General features: G+C 47.7%; 2 protein-coding genes across 2 annotated transcripts in view; both read right to left on the bottom strand.

The window, feature by feature from the left end:
- Window positions 1-929: 929 nt before the first annotated feature.
- ribc2 (RIB43A domain with coiled-coils 2) lies at window positions 930-7,164 on the bottom strand (the record flags this gene model as incomplete). The annotated part of the gene is made up of 7 exons (XM_080762289.1): window positions 930-1,538; window positions 2,479-2,645; window positions 3,911-4,141; window positions 4,672-4,790; window positions 5,347-5,667; window positions 6,871-6,952; window positions 7,048-7,164. The coding sequence occupies 7 exons, from the start codon at window positions 7,162-7,164 to the stop codon at window positions 1,460-1,462; spliced, it is 1,116 nt and encodes a 371-aa protein (XP_080618415.1). The 3' UTR covers window positions 930-1,459.
- A 4,713-nt stretch (window positions 7,165-11,877) lies between these two features.
- The window catches only part of cecr2 (CECR2 histone acetyl-lysine reader), an 81,791-nt gene continuing 68,145 nt past the window's right edge, over window positions 11,878-25,523 (bottom strand). Inside the window, exons 14-19 of the mRNA XM_080762288.1 lie at window positions 22,987-23,411; window positions 21,438-21,653; window positions 19,733-20,681; window positions 14,942-17,012; window positions 13,912-13,981; window positions 11,878-13,382 (exon numbers count right to left, since the gene is read on the bottom strand). Coding sequence (XP_080618414.1) covers window positions 13,930-13,981; window positions 14,942-17,012; window positions 19,733-20,681; window positions 21,438-21,653; window positions 22,987-23,411 — 3,713 coding nt within the window. The 3' untranslated portion in view covers window positions 11,878-13,382; window positions 13,912-13,929. The remainder of the gene's footprint in view (window positions 13,383-13,911; window positions 13,982-14,941; window positions 17,013-19,732; window positions 20,682-21,437; window positions 21,654-22,986; window positions 23,412-25,523) is intronic.

Genomic DNA, 25,523 nt, shown 5'->3' with positions numbered 1-25,523 from the left:
TGTGGGGGTGACACGCAGTAAAGGAGAGAGATGTGGGGGTGACACGCAGTAAAGGAGAGAGATGTGGGGGTGACGCAGTAAAGGAGAGAGATGTGGGGGTGACACGCAGTAAAGGAGAGAGATGTGGGGGTGACACGCAGTAAAGGAGAGAGATGTGGGGGTGACACGCAGTAAAGGAGAGAGATGTGGGGGTGACACGCAGTAAAGGAGAGAGATGTGGGGGTGACACGCAGTAAAGGAGAGAGATGTGGGGGTGACACGCAGTAAAGGAGAGAGATGTGGGGGTGACACGCAGTAAAGGAGAGAGATGTGGGGGTGACACGCAGTAAAGGAGAGAGATGTGGGGGTGACACGCAGTAAAGGAGAGAGATGTGGGGGTGACACGCAGTAAAGGAGAGAGATGTGGGGGTGACACGCAGTAAAGGAGAGAGATGTGGGGGTGACACGCAGTAAAGGAGAGAGATGTGGGGGTGACACGCAGTAAAGGAGAGAGATGTGGGGGTGACACGCAGTAAAGGAGAGAGATGTGGGGGTGACACGCAGTAAAGGAGAGAGATGTGGGGGTGACACGCAGTAAAGGAGAGAGATGTGGGGGTGACACGCAGTAAAGGAGAGAGATGTGGGGGTGACACGCAGTAAAGGAGAGAGATGTGGGGGTGACACGCAGTAAAGGAGAGAGATGTGGGGGTGACACGCAGTAAAGGAGAGAGATGTGGGGGTGACACGCAGTAAAGGAGAGAGATGTGGGGGTGACACACTGACAGGAGAGAGATGTGGGGGTGACACGCAGTAAAGGAGAGAGATGTGGGGGTGACACGCAGTAAAGGAGAGAGACGTGGGGGTGACACGCAGTAAAGGAGAGAGATGTGGGGGTGACACGCAGTAAAGGCCGTCGGGATCGGGAGTCGAATGTATTTTTATTGAGGCTCTGAAATTTCACAGCTGTTTATTTTGCTACTAGTCCTACTGTTTTTGTGAACCATTGAGGTACATTTTATAAATTCTGTGAAACTGACAATCCAATATAATGGAAGGGTAATGAAACCTACTACCCTAGGATGGTTTTGAAGTTTGTTTTCTGGGTCAGGTACAAAAATAAATACAGCAGATTAACTTTATAGTATTCTGTGATGTAATGTAAGCAACACAGTTTTACATTCAAGATTCTTGAAGCTTAGGGACGTCAAACTGGAATGCATGTGAATTCTATTCATTTGTTTTTTTGTTTTATTTCACGAAATGGTTGTACACCATGTTGCACAGTACACCAACCAACGTTTGTATACGAATAAAATATACAATGATTTTACAGCTATGGTTAAATTATGTATTGTGTTTTGGCTCAGAGCCTCTGCCCGATGGTCTCAAAAGTCTAATATCTCCCCCCGGTCCAGAGGGACATCCCTTTGGTCTAGTGGTTAAGATGAGTTAGAATCCCGGGTGTTACACAAGCGTTCCATCATCGACTGCTAGTGTTGAACTTTGAGAAGAAACTTTCTTCAAACATGTTGATGTTCATCTCATTGAGGGCCTTATTCCTGGAGAGAGAGAGAGAGAGAGAGAGAGAGAGAGAGAACATGTTGATGTTCATCTCATTGAGGGCCTTATTCCTGGAGAGAGAGAGAGAGAGAGAGAGAGAACATGTTGATGTTCATCTCATTGAGGGCCTTATTCCTGGGGAGAGAGAGAGAGAGAGAGAGAGAGAACATGTTGATGTTCATCTCATTGAGGGCCTTATTCCTGGAGAGAGAGAGAGAGAGGGAGAACATGTTGATGTTCATCTCATTGAGGGCCTTATTCCTGGAGAGAGATCGTGAGAAGGTGTATCTCGAGGGCTTGAAGCACAAAGCGTATGTACTGTAATACATTGTTGTCTAAACTGACCTATCATTTTAAATGTCTGAGCTCTATCACTATCTATCACATGGTAAGATATTGTCACTGCAATTGAAATGGAAAATAAATACTCGCCAGACCCGTTCAAGTGAATGGCTTAAACTAGAGGTCCCATCCGTACAATATGAACTAGGAAAGTCAGATTTTCGCGTTGATGCCCGAACCACATGGAACACTTTACAGCAAACATTGAAAATGAATACCCCAATATCCTATGGTCAATTTAATATTATAACCTGCTTTTGAATCTCCCTACCTCAATATGTAACTGTTTTTAACTTGTGTTTTGTCTCATTGTCTGTATAATATGTCTATGCCTTACAGGAAGATTTGTTTTGTGTTTTATACCTGCATGTCTTAAATTGTTTTATATACTGTATGTAATCTCGTCGGCATTGAAAATGAGGGAGAACCTCAATTGCTTTTTTTCAGTAGCTCTTACTGTAGTCTCTGTGTCCGGGCCAGCCTAGCGTTGCTGTGGTCTTACTGTAGTCTAGTTACTGTACTCTTACTGTAGTCTCTGTGTCCGGGCCAGCCTAGCGTTGCTGTGGTCTTACTGTAGTCTAGTTACTGTACTCTTACTGTAGTCTCTGTGTCCGGGCCAGCCTAGCGTTGCTGTGGTCCAGCTCCTGTCTGCGCTGCTTGTCCAGTCTGGCCTGCTGTCTCTCCAGCAGTAGAGCTGAACGGGCCGACGACACACGGAGACCCTCGTGCTGCTCCTCCAGCGCCCGCTGATCCATCTCCATCCTCTGTGCGCGCGCACACGGACACACACACACACACACACACACACACACACACACACACACGGAAGCACACGTTGGTATTACTATACATCAACATCTGGATTCTTACCGTGTTCTTCTTTCCGGCTGAGCATGTTAAGTGTTGTGTATTTAGTGATTCTTCTCAAACATGTATATTTTTTGAGGGGCGATAAGTAAGTAGCCTTGCCGAGCCATGAGGCCCATAGGGGCAGGAGCCTATCTCCTGTTTCTGTAGCCATGAGGCCCATAGGGGCAGGAGCCTATCTCCTGTTTCTGTAGCCATGAGGCCCATAGGGGCAGGAGCCTATCTCCTGTTTCTGTAGCCATGAGGCTCATAGGGGGCAGGAGCCTATCTCCTGTTTCTGTAGCCATGAGGCCAATAGGGGCAGGAGCCTATCTCCTGTTTCTGTAGCCATGAGGCCCATAGGGGCAGGAGCCTATCTCCTGTTTCTGTAGCCATGAGGCCAATAGGGGCAGGAGCCTATATCCTGTTTCTGTAGCCATGAGGCCCATAGGGGGCAGGAGCCTATCTCCTGTTTCTGTAGCGTGAGGCAGCTTGATGTACAAGTACACCCCCTGGACATGACGCTAGTAATCCAACCCTTGATGCCGAGTGTCAAGCAGGGAGCACTGGCTTCCATTTTTAGAGTCTTTGGTATGACACGAACCCCGAACTCCCAGTCTCAGGGCGGACACTCTAACCAGTGCCGGTTCTAGGCCTTTTGAGGCCCTAAGCAACATATTATACAGAGCCCAAAATGTTTATAAACAAATCACAAATGTTTATAAACAAATCACAAATGTTTATAAACAAATCACAAATGTTTATAAACAAATCACAAATGTTTATAAACAAATACCAAAATGTTTATAAACAAATCCCAAATCCCTTGGTCCTACCCCCCCGACCATGAGACTTACTACAGGTAAACTGGTAGTGGTCCTACCCCCCCCCCATGAGACTTACAAATCCCAAATGTTTATAAACAAATCCCAAATGTTTGTAAACAAATCCCAAATGTTTATAAACAAATCCCAAAATGTTTATAAATAAATCACAAATGTTTATAAACAAATCACAAATGTTTATAAACAAATACCAAAATGTTTATAAACAAATCCCAAATCCCTTGGTCCTACCCCCCCGACCAATACCACAAGGCCACTGAGCTGTATACAGGTTTAATGTTTGTCTTGTCTAGGCAACCGGGCCCCACTTTGAGAACCAATTGGTGTATTTTGTTTACCTTCCTCTCTTCAGTTTGATACTTCTGGAACTGAAGCGTGTCCATCAGGCTCTGAGGAGAGGCCTTCTTGGGCTGGCTGGGCTGCAGGCGGGGGGCTCCCAGCACCCCCAGGGTGGGCTGGGGGATGTCGTCTCCGATCAGCTCGCCCTGCAGCGTGTTCAGGGCGTCGGCGCGGCCGATGGCGTCGTTCCACTCCCTCTCCCTGCGTCGTCTCTCCTGAGACTCTGCCACCTGGGGAAGGAAGGAAGGACGCTGGGGTGTCAAGATGGATCCGTCCGATATTTCAAATTCCATCCTAATTGGCTAACATTGGCTTTCAAAGTTTGCAGAATTGGCCCTTTTGAAACAAAAAGCCTCAAATCATGAACAGACTTTCCTACTAGGCTGAGGAATATATCCCACCCTTTTCACATTGGCCTGTTATAGCGCCACCAACAGGTGGATTTTTGCAAAACACATTTTTGGAACAAAATGCCTCAAATAATCTAATTGCCATCAAAGGCTTAAGAACAAATGGCACCCCTTTTCACATTGGCCTATTATAGCTCCACCAGGAGGCCACAACCTGACCTGCTCTGGTGTAGACCTGTGCCCCGAGGGGCACTTTTTCTAGTTGAATTTGAGATGGAATGTCAACACAAGGGGGTGGCGATGTGGGTGAGAGTTACATGGCCCAGGCTGTAGTCTTTGGTATTGTGTAGTTTGATGTATTGTGTAGTTTGATGTGCGTGCGTGTGTGTGTGTGTGGACATGGGTCCTACCTGGGCCCGGTTGTAGTCTTTGGTAGCCAGAACGGCTGCTTTCTTCTTCTCCTCTTGGAGTCTCTGCAGCTCCAGAGCTCTGTTGTCCAGGTCCACTCTGCTCCAATCATACTGCTGGTCTGACAGACAGGAAGCAGGAAGCACACGGTGTGTATGGAGGCCTCTCAGCCAATCACAGAGCATAGCTGTGACCCAGTGCAATAGCTTGGACTATTTATATATATATATCATTGGCAGATTATGAGAAAACGGCCCCTGGGGACCTATACACGCAAAAGGCCCGGCGTACCACATACTGTAGGCTCTAATGCCAAGTGTGGAGGCTGACGGCCTGTCACTCCCTGTCTCTCTGTCCATGTTCTTGTGCATCTCAACTGTACTATCCAAATGGGAAGAAAGGCCTTATAATAAACCTCAAATGTCGCAGTTTACCTCAACATCCTGATTGATCTAGAATTCCTTGACAATAATCGAGTACTATAGACGAATAACAGTTTAAGTCCAAATTGTATTCTGACCGCTCCACGAAAAGGCCTCGTTGCCCTGACCCCTTATCCATCATACAATATGGATAATTAGAAGACAATTATACTAGAAGATAGAGGGGATGTGCGTGCAGCCGTGCACGTGAGGGACTAGACATTTGAAGGAGAACAGGACAACAGTCCAACCTACCCTCCAGCCTCTGCCGGTGCCGCGCCGCCAGCCGCTCGCCCTGCTGCTGGTGGAGCCACGCTCGGAGCTGCTCCTTCTGTCCCGACCTCCGGGCCTCGCTGCCGGGGTCCTCGCCCACCAGGCCGGGCAGCGTCATCCTGCCGCCGTGGTCCTCCGTCTTCCAGAGCTCGGGGTCGTTCATGTCGCCGTACTCCCGGCGGCTCCGAGGCTGCTGGAAGTCCCGGCGGTACCCGACCTCGGCCTCGTCCGCCGCGCGCTGCGCCTTGACCCGCCGGCCGTCCAGGAGGAGCGCCGCTCTGTCGCTGCGCACCATGTCTGAGGCTGTGATGATGAGAACAGAACACACCAGTAGGTTTAGGTTTATTTATTTAGCATGTAGTACAAAATATAGACAATAACATATCAAATAACAAAAATACAATGCAAGGAAGGGAAGAAGCCAGCTGGCTTATTTGAAATCCTTCATTGGTTAAAAGGTCATTGGTTTAAAAGATTAAAAGATCAAAAAGAACAGTACATAAGTCTACAAGTTGTCAAAGGGGGGCAGCTGTGCAGTAAAGAAATAAAAACACAGACTGCACAAAAAACAGAAATAAACAATACAATAACAAACACACAAAAGAAAATATAACGCAATCAAAGTAAAACATGTATAATCTACAGAGAGGAAGAAATAAGATATCTCTTTAGATGGTTTTTTTAATATTGGCAAGGATAATGAGGATTTAAGTGAAGCATCTAAGGAGTTCCATAGATGAGGGCCTCTAAATTAGATGAAAGATTGATGTTTGGAAGTGCGACAATAGGTATAGAGACAGACCCAGATATCACCATGTCTGCAGCTGTGATGATAGAAACACACCAACGATATAGAGACAGACCCAGCTGTGATGCAGTGGTGGAAAAAGTAGGCTACTCAATTGTTTTACTCTAAATTGCAATACTGACATTTAGAACTACTCCGTTACAAGTAAAACTATGGAATTGAAAGTTTACTTGAGTAAAAGTACAAAAATATCTGCATCAAAATGTACTTAAAGTACTAAAAGTTCTAAAAAAGTATTCATATTGCAGAATGTCACACTTCACAAGTTCAAAATGTGTACAGTCTATTGAAAATAGCAGATCATGAGTTTGTGCGCACGCGTGTGCGTGCTTCTAAAACCGTTTCAACATTATGAGATTTGTGATCAGTTTATTTGGCCACCAAGTGGCGTCAATTATAATACATCCAGATATTTAAAACCCAATTTAAGGTACCATGTGAGTAGCAAGCAACCTGCCTATATATTCACTGTATTTGAATAGACTAGAGTATGCAAAATAAGATCATGCTAAAAATGTGTGTGTGTGTGTGTGTGTGTGCGCGCGCGCGCACGCGCGTGAGAGGGGGGGGGGGTGAAAGAGCGGAGATACCGTAATCCGTTTTGATTAAGTAAAAGTCAGACTCGATAAAGTAGGCCTATATCATGACAGTCTTGATCCAAACCAAACGCTACTATAACATTAACATGAACTTCTCACCATGTTCTTGCAGTGACAGTTTTTCTCCCTCCTCTTTGGTCTTCTTTTCTCTCACTTGGATGTCAAGCGCGTCCGTGTCAATCTGCAACAACACACATTAAATGTCTCGGTGTGACTCAGTGACAACACGATGTACAACAAGGAATCAATGAATGGACAAGTCGGTTTAAAACTTACCCCTATCGTTCTAACGGTGTCGTTAAAAATCCTCTGTCGCCGTTGCGTCTCTGCGTCCTGACGCCTGTCCAGACATTTCGCAGCAACGCGGTCGGAGAGCAGTTCAACGTTGAACATTATTTTTTAACTCTGTGGATCTTTATCCTTTGATCCAAAACGGAGTGAGTCTCTCTTTACCTCTGACTGTGGGGGAAAATGTCCAAACACACTGTGGTTGCTAGGAGACGGATACCAGATACCATGCATGCGCTCGGATGATTTCGCCTTTCTCCGTTAAAAAAAAAGAAAACCTCCATGATTGAACGTGGGCATTATTTTGAAATAGTCTAAAGCATAATATGGTGTCCCTCCCCTGCCCAGAATAACAGATCAATGAGCATATATATCTTGATGTGATCACAGTGTTTAAATGGGATATGGAAATACAGACATTGACCTACCACCAAAACTATACCGACTCTGACCAGGAGGTGTCGCACTGCACTGTGATTTGAACTCTTCATCAATAACAATATAGAGATAGGCGTCACACTTATAGCTCTAGTCCAGTGGTTTTCAACCCGTTTCACATCAAGGCCCATCTTTTATTCAGCATTTGAGGCCGCGGAACCACCATTTACTGACATTTAGCCCCTCAGACCCCAAAACTAAAGAATATTTTGTTGTCGTTGTATAATATTGTGTCCAACAATTCCATGCTGTATTGATGTTGGTAGGAGAGATAGAAGGGAAATGTTGATCAAAACAACATTCTCTAATACTCTAGACCAAATTGTCAAACATTTACGTATGAAAATCGAGGCAAACATTGTGAAAACATTTAATCTTGTTATTTGTACATTTAGTGCAATGTACACATGGTAGGCCTATTTCCTACTATTACGAATTCATGGGTTAGAGTTAAATTGATTAATTGAGAATTTTCTTCTTTTCATCAAAATTATTTGCTGTGAAAAGGATCCATCGATGAATTGGGGTTATTATTTTTGTACAACCAGACGAACGAGTAACCTTGCACATCGTGGGATAGGCAAGCATTTTACGCTCTAAGATTGTGTCCCAACAATTCCATGCTGTATTGATGTTAGGAGAGATAGAAGGGAAATGTTGATCAAAACAACAATTATTTTACATTCTCTAATATCATAGACCTCTTGGAAATGAAGTAATGCTGGTGTTTAACAATAATGTAACTGGAGTTTGCATGTTCTCCCGTGTCCCCTAGGGTAGGTACCCTCACAAAAAACATGCAGTAATCCTGGTCACTAAACTGCCTCCCCCTGGCCAGCCGGGGCGCCTGATGGAGGGGAAAGGAACTGGTTGGAATAACGTGTTCCTTCCACGCGCTACGACGTCCAACCAGGGAAACTCCCCCCTGTCAGGTTGTAAAGGAGCAACTTGGACACTCAGGCATGAAGGAAGCATGAGTTCAAGTCTGTTGCTCTCCCCTTGTCCCCCATATATGGGGACTAGGTTGGTCTCCCCTTGTCCCCCATATATGGGGACTAGGTTGCTCTCCCCTTGTCCCCCATATATGGGGACTAGGTTGGTCTCCCCTTGTCCCCCATATATGGGGACTAGGTTGGTCTCCCCTTGTCCCCCATATATGGGGACTAGGTTGGTGGAGGGTGTGTAGAGCCCAGGATCACATTAGATGATTGACACAGGGGTGAAAAATGGGTTACAAAATCGTGGGATAGAAATTATAATCAAAAATAAATAAAACAAAAAACTTCTGCCCGCTGCAGACTCGCGTTCAGGAAAAGTTATTTATTTCTAAGAAATGTACAGTATAGAAAATACTTCGGTCCATTTCCAAAATAATCTATGTCAGTCAGATAAGAACTTGTAAACGTCACATAAAAATGAAACATACAGGGTCTTTTTCCAATGCTGCGCAATGTCGCCATGCTACTTGAGGTAAACAAAAATAAAAAGTACAAAATAAAACAAAGATAACAACAGACAATCAAATTAATATTACAAAAAGAAAAAGAAAAAAAAATCCCCCCCCCCCCCCCCCCCCCCAAAAAAAAGAAATTTACAAAAATTCATAAAAGAGCAAATAAATATGATTCACATTTAATCACATCTAGATGGTTTCACTAGTGCAGAGATGATGACAGCAGAGTGGGAGAGTGAGAGTGAAAGTGAGAGATGCTATACCGACTTTCAGATCCTGTCGGGGGCCTTTTCACACCAGAAATAAACATCCGTTTAAACCTCCGAAGTATTAACAGCATCACAAGGCAGCTCTCAGACTGTTCTAAACAAGGCCATCCTTCATACACTGGACAGCATCACACTACACCTCCATGAGGGGGCGTCTATCAGGCCCCGCTAAATGAAAAAACATTTCCACATTTTGTCCTTGTATACAAGCATCGTGACACAATCTATTATAACATTGTCTGTCTCACAGCATCTAGAACGATCCTATTCCACTGTCCCTCCTCGTTCAAATGTTCCCGTATGTTCCCCCCCGTAGGTCTCTATTAGGGATTGTTGACAATTTCTACGCTGCCTAATATAATATACACAGCCTGCAACTGTATACAACCACAGGAATACTGCCTACAGCTTGTCTAGTTTCAAACAAACTCAGAGGTCTGGAAGGAATGCAAATCTGTACAACAGCTGAAGAGACAAAAACATAAAACGCGAGTCCCTTTTCTGGTGACATCCGACATAATGTCCATTCTCTTCTCTCCATCCATCCGATGAAGACGTTCACAATAACCTTTAGACACACAAAGTTCAACACAAAAAACAAACTGGCTCCACTTCTAAAAGGTCTTGTCGCTTCAAAAAAACCAAGGAGCATCAGTCAGAGCATCACATGAAAGCACATTCATCTGAGGTTTAATTAGTCAGTGGTTCTCAACGCGTGGGGCCGGGTCCCACTGGTGGGCCGCGAGGATATTGCAAAGTGGGCCCCCAAATATGAGCAAAAAGAAAAAATAGCATTATATGGCATAGCATTAGAATATAAAACACATGGTATAAAACAAATGTAGCGATTTGTTTTCTTTAAAAACCTTGACAAAAATATTTTTTTGTGTGATACAGATACATAGGAACTAAAGTAGTAAAACTAAAGTATGCTATGTTAGTTCCATTCATCGAAGTCGGAACGTAAATTGGTTGATTGATCATTAAAATAATCTTGCTCTGAAAATACACATGGCCTTGCCACGTTAAGTGGTCAAATGGGTGGGCCATGGAAGCTTTTGAGATTCTCAAGGGGGGGACCTGACCCAGAAGAGGTTGAGATTCTGAAGTGGGGCCCTGACTGACCCAGAAGAGGTTGCGATTCTCTAGTAGGGCCCTGACTGACCCAGAAGAGGTTGAGATTCTCTAGTAGGGCCCTGACCCAGAAGAGGTTGAGATTCTCAAGTTGGGCCCTGACTGACCCAGAAGAGGTTGAGATTCTCAAGTGAGACCCTGACCCAGAAGATGTTGCGAACCACCGATTTTTAGTGCATCGTTCTGCAAACTGACTTTCGTTTTATATTTTTTTAAAGATGGATTCAAAAGCCATTCATTCAAATATGAATACCAGATGTTTCCTAAAGTTGGAAGAGGATCAGCTGGTGCTAAAAAAACGTCAGATTATGGGAGAACGAAGGGTTGCCAGGCGGAGCCAGAGATGGAGGAAAACGGCAGGACTTAGTGGTTGCCAGGTTGGACTGGCTAAATGAGGTAGATTTGTTTGCTGCCATCATTGACTGTGGGGCTCATTAGGTGCAACATTGATATTATGACGGAGAAGAACTTCCGATAGCAAATACAGTTTTGAGAAGATACATCAGTTCAACAACAAAAGCCAAAATTATACATGTCCAGGACAAAGCCCCGCAATATCAACGGAACAGGAATGAAGATTTAACACAATGACATCCATTCCCTATAGAAATAACTGACAAAAAAAAGGAAACGCATTCACAAATCACAGAGATAAGCCTTTGCTCGTTTACAGCTAAAAAATAACCCGCTGTGGTAAAAGGGTTGGTTGGCAGTCTGAGTTCGGCTAAACGTTGTCAAGAGGACATACAACATCATCTTACAAATGTCAAACAAAAGTTTTCTTCACAATAAACTTGAGGTGAATTGATATGCTTCGACTCCTCCAGTCCTATTTTTCGTTGTGTTCACTCCTTCAAATAATTAATCAAATACCCGTAATATAGAAACTGTACACCCTGAGGATAATTGTTTAGTAATATTGAATAGTGGGATGAGAAAGCGCTCCAAACAACCACGGACCATATTATACAAGAGCGGCCATTTTGCTCCCACATCACACGTGAAGCGTGAAGCCCAACACACACCGGGTGAGCAGCGGCGCGGCAACGCCTGGAAAATAGAACCGTGGCGTATCGGAGCGTCAGGCGAGGCGTGAATGCGCAGTGACGCGCGGTGTTCGCAGACGGTGTGTGTGGACCTTTAGAGAGACAGGGCCTGAAATCCCGTAAGAGGGCACTTTAGGACAAAAACAAATAGCAGAAATAGCAGATCTACAAGCTCTCAATGCATCACGCTGCGACGCGTTGAGAGCTTGTGGATCAGCTATTTTCGATGCTCAACCCAGCACTCTTTAGCTACTGGAGATGCGGTGTAACGGAAGACAAATTAGTTAAACGCAAAATGCTGCGCTCACGTTCAGGAGACTTCGGAGAGAAAAAAGCAATTCTCCCGAATGCTGCCCGCTGGTATATGGCATGGAAAAGGGGAGGAAGGCATTTGCATTTATTTTACCATGTAGTAAACGCTGCATTCGTGGTCTGGAGAGGGCAGTTGTTTTACAGACGGAGTAAAAGGGCACCTGACCCTCAGGAAGTTGTGGGACAAATTGAGAGCGTGAGTGTAAAAGAGCAAAGATGGCTGTTGGTGTGAATATGGTCCAAAGTGGTGCTTGTGAATGATATTATCAAAGAACATATTTACAAACTACAGTAGAACAACCTTATGCAGGAATGCAAAAAATTAATCTGATATTTAAAACAAAAAAGGTGTAATTTAAATGAGATTCATGACAATAAGCAGCGGGGATTAATCGTTGACCACGGTGACAACGTTAACGGTGTGGTGGGACGGACGGTCGTATAATAATAAACTACAAATAGGTATCTGTAGTTTATTATTCGTTACGTGTACACGTCAATGAGACGTGGCTGCGAATATAATTCCCTCCGAAATTTGGGATGGAGGACCTGTGGATTACAGTGAAGAGCTGTATTTAATATGTCTATATGCATATATACACACGGTAACAAGAACCAACTTAAGACGAAGGCCACTAACTTCCAGTAGGTATACGGAACTAATAATATCCCTTGTGCATAGCAGAAAGTCGGAAACAAACAGGCCGTCACTCTCTGCCAGTCAGTGTCTTTGCTAGTCAAAGACCTTCTTAAAACAGTAAAGGCAGCTTTTGAACGATGCATAAAGACATTTTCACCCTGGAACTAAAGAAGGATTCTGTGATATAGACGGGATATAGAAATAGTATCTGGGGCCTTTTTGATGAAGACATATTTGTGTTTTTTGTTCTTCAGACAAGGTCTCGCACACTCACACAAATGTGCTGTTCTCATTTTATCTACACATGTACACATACATTCAACAATTCCAAGGCAACAGCAAAGGGCCTGTGAGTTGACGCTGGGGCTAAGGGGGCGAAGTCTCTTAGTACCTCCTTTTGTTTTTGCACACCTGAGTAAAAAGAAAAAAGAAAATTCTCTAATAGTCCCTTCAGTAGATTGACAGTATTGAGAACTAGTTTCAGGTCCGTTAAGGACTGCGGTCAAACACACGCAAGACAACAACACGCATGTTCAGTGACTAGAACATGTTATCCTGTTCATTCAGATTGAGACGGCTGGTTTAGCAGAAAGGCTGTCCAGTGTTCTTGTTGTTGTGTCTGACCCTATAATTATAGGACCAGCTGCCTATACGTCCGAGGTGAAACAACTCCAGTGGTACAGAAAATAAAGGACAGTTTATTTAGTTTTGAGCAAATCAACAAGAGGTTTACGTGGAACTGAATAAGACTGTATAGGGATGTATCCCTATACAGACACTCTAGAATAAATATGGCCTCCGCCTCCATTGTCTCTGTCAAGCGAGCACAGAAACAGCAGAGGTTCCAGTTGGGCAGTGCTGCTTCCTGGTGTTTTTCATGAAAAAGACCCAAACAGACAAAGAGAAGGGTATCCATTTTTCTCCCACCTCACCGTGCAGATCAACACCCCCAAAGAGCACAGTCCTGTTTAGAGGCTGCCAATGATCAACGTTGCTCTTCGTTGTCCAGATGTATCTAGCTGCTCCTTAGCCTGAAAGTAGAACAACAATTTGCTTCAGTTATGTTATGTTCACAAAAATAAAATGATCAATCTTCCTTCAACTTGACCATCAAGTTGAACAACACATGCCTGAGGGCGGATTCACACCCGGACCGAATTATTAGAATCGTTCCCGAGTATGATTTCCCTCTCCCCTGAATTTGCCTGGCTCTTCTCTTCTCCCCCCTGGTTCCCAAACTGTGGCATAAACTCCCAACAGCAGTTACAACTACAGACGCACTACCAATGTTTTCGTCGACTAAAAGGAAGAAGAAAAATGTCGACTACCTTTTTCCACTGACGAAACCTAAATGGAAACTAAATCAAAACTAAGCTACGATGACTAAAACTAAGACTAAATATACTGACAATTTCACACTTGGTTGAAAATAGCAGATCTACATGCCCACAACGCGTCGCAGCAGAAAATAGTATATTTTCTGTGACATCTAACCTACATTTATGGGCCGATAAAAAAACAGGAACAAAATGCCACAAATAAAAGAGTAAGTTGACTTACTTTGCTCACATGGGTTGGTCACACTCCCTGTTTGCTGCTAGGACCACTGGGAGCTGCCACCATCTGCTGCCTGGGGGACAAATCACACACAGGAACACCAACGTCAACCACTGCCTCCCAATGCAGACATCATCACAAGCTTTGGACGCCAACAACGCGTCCCAAGCATCAGACATGTCAATGTCCCATGTTGTCTTGCAGGCTGGGGACAGCATAACCTGACTCCGCCAGCTGATGGCAGCAGTGAGTTCCTCCTCCTGCTGCTCCCATCTGGTCCCTCTCAGACGATGCACTCCGAACAAATGCTGATCGGAGCGATATGTGGCCGTATGAGGCCGCTAGAGGCGGGATCAACTAAATCATCAATTAAAATATCGTTAGATTCAACTGTTTTAATTTCCATTTCTGTTAAGCAGCAAGCTATATATGCTTAGATTATTTAGATTTATATTAGGTTACATTAGTAAAGACGAAATGGAAGTGGGGAGGAGGCTTCAGATCTGCTTTAGATCAAAAGAGCTTCCGTGCTCAAGAAAATAAATGGTGAGAAACATACAACAAACTGACAATAACAATAGAGCGTCACAGTCCCGCCCCCTTTCATGACGTCGCCAGGCCCAAAAAATTATTCCCAATGCATTTTTCCCCATAGACATTTCAAAAAGTATTCGAAGCCAACTCGAGTCGTGACAAATCATGACAACAAACACAATATTTTGGACCAAACAAATAATTGCAAAGAAGAAAAGCAACAAAATAAGTGTTGTAACCTGCCGTTTTCTTCTTCTTTCTAATTATTTGTTTGTCGTCATGATTTCTCACAACTCGAGTTGGCTTTGTTCGAGGCTTAAAATGTATTTAAATAAATAACTTTTTGAAATGTCTATGGAGGAAAATGAACGGGGAGTCATTTCCTGGGCCCTGGTAGTGGGGCGGGACTGTGACGCTCTATAGTGTGGTTGCCGTGTGGCCAACCACACTAACACAATGAATGACAGGAAGCAACGCAGAGCGAAGGATCTCTGTTTACCCCGGGTGGTGCAGGAAGTGCTCAGGGCCCAGAGGGCCCCTCTGCTGCGGGATCATCATGCCCTGAAAGTGCCCCCCGGTGGCCTGGGGGTGTCGGTACATGGCCATGCGGGTCTGACCGGGGGAGTAAGGCAGCTGCTGGGGTCTCTGCAGCGCCTCCATCAGGTGGGGGTGTGGCCTCTGGGCGGCGGCGTAGTGTCCCGGGCTGGGGTAAGGCTGGCCCGGGTAGGAGGGGGCGGACCCCCGTCCGTCCCCGCCCCCCCGTGACATCATGTGGTGGGGCGGAGGGACGCCACCCTGCTGCATGGCGGCCCGCGGGTCGTACATGAAGCCGCCGGGCGCCATGTGGTGTCGGCGCGCGGCGGCGTTGTGGCTGTCCAGGTCCAGGATCTCTTTGGGGCTTTCGGGACGATCAGAGGAGCTCTCCTCCATCCGGGCCCGCTTCACCGCTGCCGGGCTGCCGCCGCCATTCCCGCCGGCCTGCTCGGACTGAGGCCCCGCCTCCACCACGGGGCCAGGAGGAGGAGACACCAGACCGGCGCCACCGGAGCCCTCGGAGTCCAGCGGCGACACTCGGTCGCTCTCCCGCGGCCCTCGGCCGTTCACGTTGGCGCTGGCCGCGGGGAGGTAGGCGACGGGCGGCATGGGGTGGCGAGGCTGGAACTGAGACCGGCGCCACTCCTCCTCCGAGGAAGGGTACCCGCCTCGGCCGCTGGCCTGGGCTTGGGAGGGGTGTGCCTGGTGGGCCTGGGGATGCGGGTTGTGTGGATGTGGGGGGTAGTAGTGTTGCTGCTGCTGGAACTGAGGAGGGTACATACTGGGGTGGGCTTGTTGGGGATGCTGCTGCTGGCCACTCTGCGCCATGTGGTGGAAGGGGTAGGCTGTGGCACCGCCCTGCTGGTGGTAGGCGGGGAAGTGGGCGGGGTTGTGCTGGGGGTTCACCATGCCCTGCATGGGGGGGTAATGGAGGTGGTGGCCGGGGGGAAGCACGGGCCCGGGCCGGCCCACGTTCTGCTGGCTGTAGTAGGGATGGGGCGGCGGGCTTCTCATCCCGTACGGACCCGTCGCCGCTCCGTTCTCCGGGTTTTGGCCCGATGGCGGCCTGGCGACCTGCCTGCTTTGGCCGCTGGCGCCCCCTAGTGGCGGTGTCTGGTGGCTCTTGGGGCTGAACGCCTGCTGCTTGTAGAAGGGACCGTCGGCTCCTCCTCCTCCTCCCAGTGAGTCCAGCAGCCTGTTGGTGGGCTCACTGGGTGGTCTCTGGGGGTCTCCTCGGGGCTCCGCCGGGCTGGGCTGAGGGGGGGGCAGCTGGGGGGGAGTAGGGGGGTGGCTGGGGGGGGGCAGCGAGGTGGTGAGAGGCGCCGGCAGGGAGGGGCCGCCGTCGGGGGGCTGGGGGGCGGCACCCTGCGACGGGGTGCACTGTGACGGGCCGTGCAGGAGGCTGTGAGGGAGGAAGTGATGAGGAGCAGAAGAATTGGGGGTCGTGGTCTGTTGCTGGGAGGGGTTCTGAGGGTTCTGAGGGTTCTGAGGGTTCTGAGGGTGCTGCGGTGGCGGTGGGGGGGTGGTGTGATGCTGCGGCGGTCGCTTGGGGAGCTTCTGTTGGCGCTCAGCGTGGACTCCCTCCCGCTGCCGATGAGAGTTCTGAGGCGTTTGCTGAGACATGGCGACGTGGTGCGGAGGGCTCTGAACGTTTTGGTGCAACGGGCTGTTGTTGTTCTGTGGCTGTTGAGGGGCCGCCGTATTGGGCGTGGCGGGGCCAGCGTGAGGCCGGCGTGAGGCCGGTTCCTGGCCCGCCATCCCCCCCGCCCCCAAAGCCGTCGGGCCCTGCTGTGCGAGTGGGAGGAGTCCGGACGGCGGCGGTGGTGACGGCTCCGCCTCCTCCTGCGATCTGCCCCAGTTCATGGGACATGGGGAACTCTGCATGCCACCTGCCAGACCACCACCAGGGGGCGCTGCCGCGGCGGGATTGAGGAGGACAGACCGCCGCTCGTGGTTGGATGGAATGGAGGTTAGTTGTGACGCTGCTGCCGTGTGCTCATTGTTTTTGGCGGCCATTTTGGGCTCTGGCATCGAATCTGTTTAAAAACACAGAGAAGAAAGTTGTTACTTGTCGTCAATGTTGAACGTATAAGTTCAACATTTACTGGCCACAATAGAGGGTATGCGCGTGACATCATCATCAAACCCGGAAGTTATGCAGGAACGCCCACTGAGTGGCAAAAAACTACTTTCTGGCCTCGACAGCCCAGACATCCACACAGAAAAGTCCTATCTGATTCCATTAAACATTATTAAACAATGTCACTTTGCCTGTTGCTTTGCCACTTCACTTTAAGCATGCGCATACCCTCTATTAGAATGATTAACCAGTGTTTGCCAAAATAGCAGATCTACAAGCTTCTAAAAGAGCTTGTAGATTGGTTATTTTTGGCTAAGAGATTTGGTGTAGCTGGAAAAAAGCGGTCAAAATACAGTTGTAGCTCAAGTCCGGTTCTCTAAACTAGAGGCGTTTAAGTGGTTAAGGTCTTTACATACTGGTGGGGCAGACAGTGAGTAAACCCATACCCACACCGTGGTACCAGACAGTGGTACAAGACAGTGGTACCAGACAGTGAGTAAACCCAGACCCACACCGTGGTACCAGACAGTGGTACCAGACAGTGAGTAAACCCATACCCACGCCGTGGTACCAGACAGTGGTACCAGACAGTGGTACCAGACAGTGGTACCAGACAGTGAGTAAACCCAGACCCCCATACGGAAACTTTGCTGCAGAGTATTTCGCAGCAGAAGACATTCGTTCTGAATGAAAATTGCATCACTATCACCTCATAATATTTGTGTTCTGTATGGATGTACAGGAACAATATAATTATGTGACCAGATTTGACTGAGAGCCTGCGTCATAAGTAGATTTTAGTCGACTAAATCTACAGTTGATTTAGTCGACTAACATGTATTTTGGCGGGCCTTGATGCCGTGGTAATGATAGCCGATCTACAAGATCACAACGCATCGTGCTGCGACGCGTTGTGGGCTTGTAGAGCGGCTATTTTCAGCACGCAACCAAGTGTAAAATGACTTCTACTGGATCTCGTCCACTAGCCCCTTCCTAATATTTTAGTCTAGTGTTTATTCGTTGACGAAATTGTCAGTATATTTAGTCTCAGTTTTAGTCATCATAGCTTAGTTTTAATTTAGTTTCCATTTAGTTTTCGTCAGTGAAAAAAAGGCAGTCGAACATTTTTCGTCTTAGTTTAGTTTAGTCAACGAAATCAACTCTCGCAGCGGTTGGCCGAACGGTTTGCGGAGCGGTCTTGATATCGGAAGGTCGCTAGTTCGTATCCCCGGACCGGCACGTTACAATTACCACCGCTGAAGTGCCCTTGGACAAGGCATTGAACCCCTACCATGAAATGTTCTATGAGCAGGGCCTGGCTGTAGACAAGTTCTTGAGCTTAGTCCAGTTACCCTGGGTAAACATAGTACCTTTCCTTTCCTTAGTCCAGTTACCCTGGGTAAACATAGTACCTTTCCTTTCCTTAGTCCAGTTACCCTGGGTAAACATAGTACCTTTCCTTTCCTTAGTCCAGTTACCCTGGGTAAACATAGTACCTTTCCTTTCCTTAGTCCAGTTACCCTGGGTAAACATAGTACCTTTCCTTTCCTTAGTCCAGTTACCCTGGGTAAACATAGTACCTTTCCTTTCCTTAGTCCAGTTACCCTGGGTAAACATAGTACCTTTCCTTTCCTTAGTCCAGTTACCCTGGGTAAACATAGTACCTTTCCTTTCCTACACCGAGGTCAGAATGAATGAGCTCTAAAATAACTCCCCAACAACAGGATGACCGTCAGACCAGCTGATAGTCGTTATGGCAGATCTGAGATCAGAGTAACATCACAGGCAGGACTTGAAGGAGAGCAGCTACGCTGATGACAGGCCATCCCCGAAGAGACACTTCAAACTAATGAATATTCAATTTGCCACTTACTGTGAGAAATAATTAAAGTCAAATTGCGTGAAGCAGAGGGTAGGGAGGAGGAGGGGCACGGAGAGAGCGAGGAGGGGATTCGTCGATTAACGAAACAACACACTGTGCAAGGGAATTGTATGTGGTGGTGAATTAAGCAAACAACAATGTGATTAATTAACCACTTATGCGCCCATTTTATTTATATATAAGTTTTGTTTTTGTGGCGTTCGTCTTTATTTTATATTTTTAAAAGGGACAGACAGGAGGCTGACAGGAAATGGGGAGAGAGATGATGGGGGAAGACATGCAGTAAAGGCCGTCGGGATCGGGAGTCGAACCTGCGGCACAATGCCAGACTGGATTACCAGCCAAGGTGCCTGGACCGCTGAGCCACAGCCCAGGCCCCCCGTTTTATATTTGTAAAATAATTATAGTGAAATTATAAGCCGAACTACAAGCTCACAACAAGGCGTCTGCTATTTTCTTGGTTTTTAAAAAGATATATTTGTGTAATGTAAATTTTTTTTAAGGAAAAAATGAATAAATTAAATTAGCCTACAATAACATGCCCAAAATGTGGACACTGTTTGAAAGTAATACTAATACTACTACAAGTAATCCGATTGTGTTTTGGATGCTTGGTAAGCTGTACAGACAGAATGCCTGTTGGAGAGTAGCTCTGGGCAGGGCTCCTAGTCTCCTAGCCTCCTACCTTTCGCCTGTGTGTATGTGGTGTGCTCCTAGCCACCTAGTCTCCTAGCCTCCTACCTTTGGCCTGTGTGTGTGTGTGACTGTGTGTGTGTGTGTGTGTGTGTGTGTACCTTTGGCCTGTGTGTGTGTGCTGTTAGCCTGGCTGTCTGCTCCATTGTCTCTGGCGGGACGCAGCAGCTGAACATCGGGGGGAGGAGGAGGGGGGAGTTGTTGCAGAGAGGAGGGGTGAGGGGGGGCTGCTGGGGCGCTGCCAAGTCCTCCTGCCGGGGGCCCCGGCCCCTGGCCCGGCCCCGAGCCGGGCCCCGGAGCTGCTGCTGCTGCTGCTGGCGAATGATAGTTGCCCATGTGCTGACGAGGAGGAGGAGGAGGAGGAGGAGGGGTCCTGGTGCTGGCGGGGGGTCCTGAGGACGCAGACATCTGCTGCAGGGCCAGCATCTCGGGGCTCTCCAGCATGGAGGCCAGGTGGGACCGGCCGGCGGTCTCCGTGGGAGGAGGAGGAGGACGCGACGAAGGAGACCGGCCCGGCGCCGCCGTGGGCATCCGGTGGTACTGGGCGGTACCGGGGGCAGGGTGGGGGTGGGGGTAGGGCCCGGTGCAGGCCGGTTCGGGCCAGGGCTTGTGATGACCCACTGGGGACGATTGATTGTAGTGGTGCTGCTGCTGGTTCACCATGTTGGGGTCCTGGAGTCTGTCCTGGCTCTGGTGGCTCATGCCGGGCCACATGGAGGGGGGCACGCCCAGGCCCCCCGGAGGTCCGAAGCCGGGGTAGCTGTGCTGGGGCGGCGCCCCGTCTGGGCCCGGGGGGAAGCGGTTGTTGCCCATGATGGGGTGGCCGACGGTGTGGCCGTCCGAGGAGCGCTGTCGGCCGGCGGGGTACATGCTGGCCTCGGGAGGGGGTCCGGGCTGGAGGGCCACGGGACGCGGCCCCAGCGAGGGGCCGTGGGTGGGGCCCATGTAGGGGTGCTGGTGGTGGTGGTGGCGCTGTTGGGGGTGGAGGAGACGAGGGTCCGGTCCCATTGGGTAGCGAGGGCCGAGGTGGTGTCCGTCACCCATGTGATGCTGGGAGAAAAACAATAACATTTGGATCAATATCAGTAGACCACATGGAGGTAGTCTCGGATATGGATCGATCGCTGCAATGTGAAAGCATTGAATACAGTAGAATGAAGTGTACACGCGTGCGGGAGAATCAAGGCCAATTGTGAATCATGGCCAGCGGTGACCGGGCAATCACATTCGAGTACAGTTTGACTCACACAGACTCAGTGTGAATCTGCCCTTAGTGTATCAAAAAGACAAATAACTTTAAAATCAACAACTTCAAAACTTTTGATCAGGACCAAAAATCAGCAACCGTGGCCATTCTCATCTTCCTTAGTAAAATATACTAGTGTAAGACTCGTGAAGCAAAATGGGACATTTGCACACAATTAATTAGGGATGCACCGAATAGGAAATAGTTGGCCGAAAACCGAATACTGAATATGATTAATATTATATATTTTTTTTCCTACCATTGCTGTCATGGCCGTACCTTAAAGCTACCTGATTTATGGCAAAATAAATGGTTATGGCAAAACTTAAATAATAATCACTATTATGGGTCCATAAAAAAATTATTCAGCTCTTTTGAATGCATTAATTGCATACACTATTCGGTGATATATTTTCTGCCTATTTTGGCCGAAACCGAATAGGCCAATTTCTTTTAGCCATTTTCTGCCGAATATTTTCTGCGGCTGAATACTACATCACTAAAATTGACAGAACGTGAGTCAATATCTAAGACAATATCTGCAGAGATGTTTTTCGTACCTGCATGTTGAAGTTGTGAGGCATGTGCTGCATGTTGGGGTCTCCATGTCTGGGGATGTGAGAGCGCTGACCAGGGTGTTGACCAGGGTGACCAGGGTGACCAGGGTGACCAGGCTGACCAGGGTGACCAGGGTGACCAGGGTAGGCGTAGCGGGGGTCCATGGCCATCCTCTGGGCATACATGGGTGGGCCGTGAGGACCAGGATGTCCAGGGAGCTGGGAAGAAAAATAGAAAGACCCTCAGTATTACAGATCACAGAAGAGAAATTGGAAAGAAGGAGGGCTATATTGGCCAGGCAGAAAATGGATTTGGACAGGCGGACGGACGCCTGTCCTGACCTTATTGTAGATACGCCACTGGTGCTGCGTGATGACGTGTTGAGGCCCACCCACATCAATAAAAGCCAATAAAAATGAAGCTCACCAGTTTGATTCCCCATATGTGCGTGTCCGTCAGAACACAGGTGCTACTGATTATACAGAAATCCTCCGTTTTTAATCCAATTGAAGATGACATCCAGAGAGTGTATTACTCGTTTTCAACCTAATCATCACGCTAAAACATGTATATAGATTAGAAAAATAATCCACTGGCTTTTCTGCCATCTCTCTGTCACTTTGTAAACAAACCACTGTGCATGAGACGGACGTATAGCACCCATAGCCTGGAGGGATGCAACGCTCTGATTGATTTTTTTTATCCCACGATTTTGTAACCCATTTTTCACCCCTGTGTCAATCATCTAATGTGATCCTGGGCTCTACACACCCTCCGCCAACCTAGTCCCCATATATATATATATATATATATATATATATATAGATATATATATATAGATATGGGGGACAAGGGGAGAGCAACGGACTTGAACTCATGCTTCCTTCATGCCTGAGTGTCCAAGTTGCTCCTTTACACCTGAGGAGTTTCCCTGGTTGGACGTAGCGCGTGGAAGGAACACGTTATTCCAACCAGTTCCTTTCCCCTCCCACCAGGCGCCCCAGCTGGCCAGGGGGAATTCCTTGCATTATAAATTATACTTGGACAGTAATGCGATCATCATTATTCCACAAGAGGCAAAACATAACAATTACAGGAAAATACATAATTTGTATTTAATTTCCACCGTGTAAGAGACAGTGGCTAAGTAAGTAGCCTTGCCGAGCCATGAGGCCCATAGGGGCAGGAGCCTATCTCCTGTTTCTGTAGCCATGAGGCCCATAGGGGCAGGAGCCTATCTCCTGTTTCTGTAGCCATGAGGCCCATAGGGGCAGGAGCCTATCTCCTGTTTCTGTAGCGTGAGGCAGCTTGATGTACAAGTACACCCCCTGGACATGACGCTAGTATGTCGCAGGGACTTACCCCCCAATCCAACCCTTGATGCTGAGTGTCAAGCAGGGAGGCACTGGGTCCCATTGTTACAGTCTTTGGTATGACCCGGCCGGGGATCGAACCCCGACCTCCCAGTCTCAGGGCGGACACTCTAACCACAAGGCCACTGAGCTGGTAAGAGACAGTGGCTACGAATGAATAATTATGCAAGAGCAGTACCTGCTGTCCGGGGTGGTACATGCCCCTCATGTCCGCCCCATGGGGGAGGTGCTGCTGGTTGGGGGGCATGCCATGGTGGGGGTGAGGGGGGCCGTTGTTGGCCCAGTGGGGGGGCGGGGGCGGGAGGGCAGCCTTGCCCCCCTCCTCCTCGGGCGGGTTGTTGCTGCCCTTGCCTCCACCCTGGGAGCTGCGTTTGCGATGATGATGCGCTGCAGTCTGCTGCTCCGTGGCTCTGATGAGGCCGTCGGGCCCGGCGGCGTGCTGCTTGCTGCGGTCGCGCTGCCGCGGCTTCTTCTCCTTGTGGCGCGCCTCCTTGTTGTCCTCCCCGCGGAACTCCTCGTCCGTGTCCCCGTCCTCCGAGGGGAAGTGTTTGGCCAGCGCGCGGCCGAAGCACCGGTCCAGGGACTCCGACATGGTGGTGTATTCTGAGGAACCATAATGCGTTCAGATCTTATAACCTTAACCCATTCTGACCTGAGATCAGATTCATACGAGGTTTCCACTGGACACACACTGGTCTGATTAAACCCATTCTGACCTGAGATCAGATTCTAAAAATGTCAGTCGTTCTTCGATTTTTTCAAAAATAGCAGACCTACAAGCTCGTAGCGCGCCACTCGGTGGCGCGCTATGAGCTTGTAGATCTGCTATTTTTCAATAGCTAAAGCATAACATGATGCTATAACACCAAAATGGGTTCCCGGTCAGAATGGGTTAAGTGAGCATCAATAAGAGCTTGTGACTAAATAATAACTACATCGATTGGATCCATAATCCATTGGAACATATGGTTCTTTTTTACATTGCCTGAAAAGTAAAGGTTTTGGATTTCTTTTTTTAATCTGACAGTTTTAGAAAATGCAAATTGCGAAAAAATTATATATTTTTTTCAATATAGAATAGGGCTTAAATGACTTCACCACTGTTCAACCTATCTTCATATAATTGTGTCCTCACTATTATAATGATTAAATTATAGATTATTTTTTCTACTCTGTGTCCAGAGTCCAGACCAGTGACAACATGGATGGGGAATCCAAGCTAATAGAAACTGCAGTCTTTCTATTCCTGAAACGTTGCAATGCAAACAGAAGCCATCGCTTCAGCTTTCGCTTCTGCTTTCCTGGAATATAAATGCTGTAGTTTCACTCATCTTGGAATCCCCACAGATGATGCAACTGGTGGACATGTTTCTGAACGGTCCACAGCCCAGCAGGGAGCGACATGCAGTGCGAGGGGACAGAAATTGCTGTTCTTCTAGGGTTAAGTGATTAACACCAGGAAAAGACAGAACTTACGTTATGTCATATGCTCATCATATCACAATATTACGGTATCCAAAATCAGATATTGATATATTGCCCAGCTCAAGCAGCAGTCATGGCACACTCTCAGTACGGTCCTTTAAGGACAAGTTCTTAAAAGGATCCCTGGCTAATGAGACAAATATGCCTTAAAACACTATACTTGTCCTCTACAACTAAAATAAAATAGATAAAAACACCTTAAATATTGTATTTCTTTTCATAAATAGAGAATCTTTCACTCAATAGGAGCTGCTTCTGTCACAAGTTGTTGATGATCATATGTCCATGTGGTCTAGCCTTATGGAATGTATGGAGCGCATATGCTAATAAAAACCAACGATATGCTTCCTAAGGATAATATGAGCATCAAAGCAATATTTTAAATACTTTTTATTAGCACGTGCATCCCATATAAAGGGCTGGACCACACAGACACATGACATCATCAACTTGCGACAGGAGCAGTTCCTATTGAGTGAAAGATTCTCTATTTATGAAAGAAATAAAATATTTAAAGTGTTTGTCATTTTAGTTGTAGAGGGCAAGTATAATGTTTTAAGGCATATTTGTCATATTAGCCAGGGTACCTTTTAAGTTTAGAAACACACACACACACACACACACACACTTTCCACAATATCACTGTGACACCGCTCACAAACACATTCTTGAACATGCAAATAAACACCACATGCATTCAAACACACACACACACACACACACACACACACACACACACACACACACACACACACACCACGGACCCTCAGACACACACTCACCCCTCTGTTCTCAGGCCAATGGCCCCGGACAGCTGACCAGGTCAAAGGGCACAGGTTGACCCGCACCCCTCCTCCCTTTGCTCTTCCAACTCCTTCAGCCCCTCCCCCCCCTCCTCATCCATGGTCATTTCTCCCTCCCTCCTCCCTCCCTCCCTCCCTCCTCCCTCCCTCCTCCACCACCTCCCTCCCTCCCTCCCTATACCTCTCTCCCTCCCTCCATACCTCCCTCCCTCTCTCCCTCCCTCCCTCTCTCCCCTCCTCCCTCCCTCTCTCTCTCTCCCTCCCTCCTTCCCTCTCTCCCTCCTGCCCTCCCTCCCTCCCTCTCTCTCTCTCTCCCTCCTTCCCTCTCTCCCTCCTTCCCTCTCTCCCTCCTGCCCTCCCTCCCTCCCTCTCTCTCTCTCTCCCTCCTTCCCTCTCTCCTTCCCTCCCTCCCTCCCTCTCTCTCTCC

This window comes from Protomyctophum bolini, assembly GCF_963924005.1.
Source record: "Protomyctophum bolini genome assembly, chromosome: 4".
Lineage (NCBI taxonomy): Eukaryota > Metazoa > Chordata > Actinopteri > Myctophiformes > Myctophidae > Protomyctophum > Protomyctophum bolini.
This window is presented reverse-complemented; position numbering and strand designations above follow the sequence as displayed.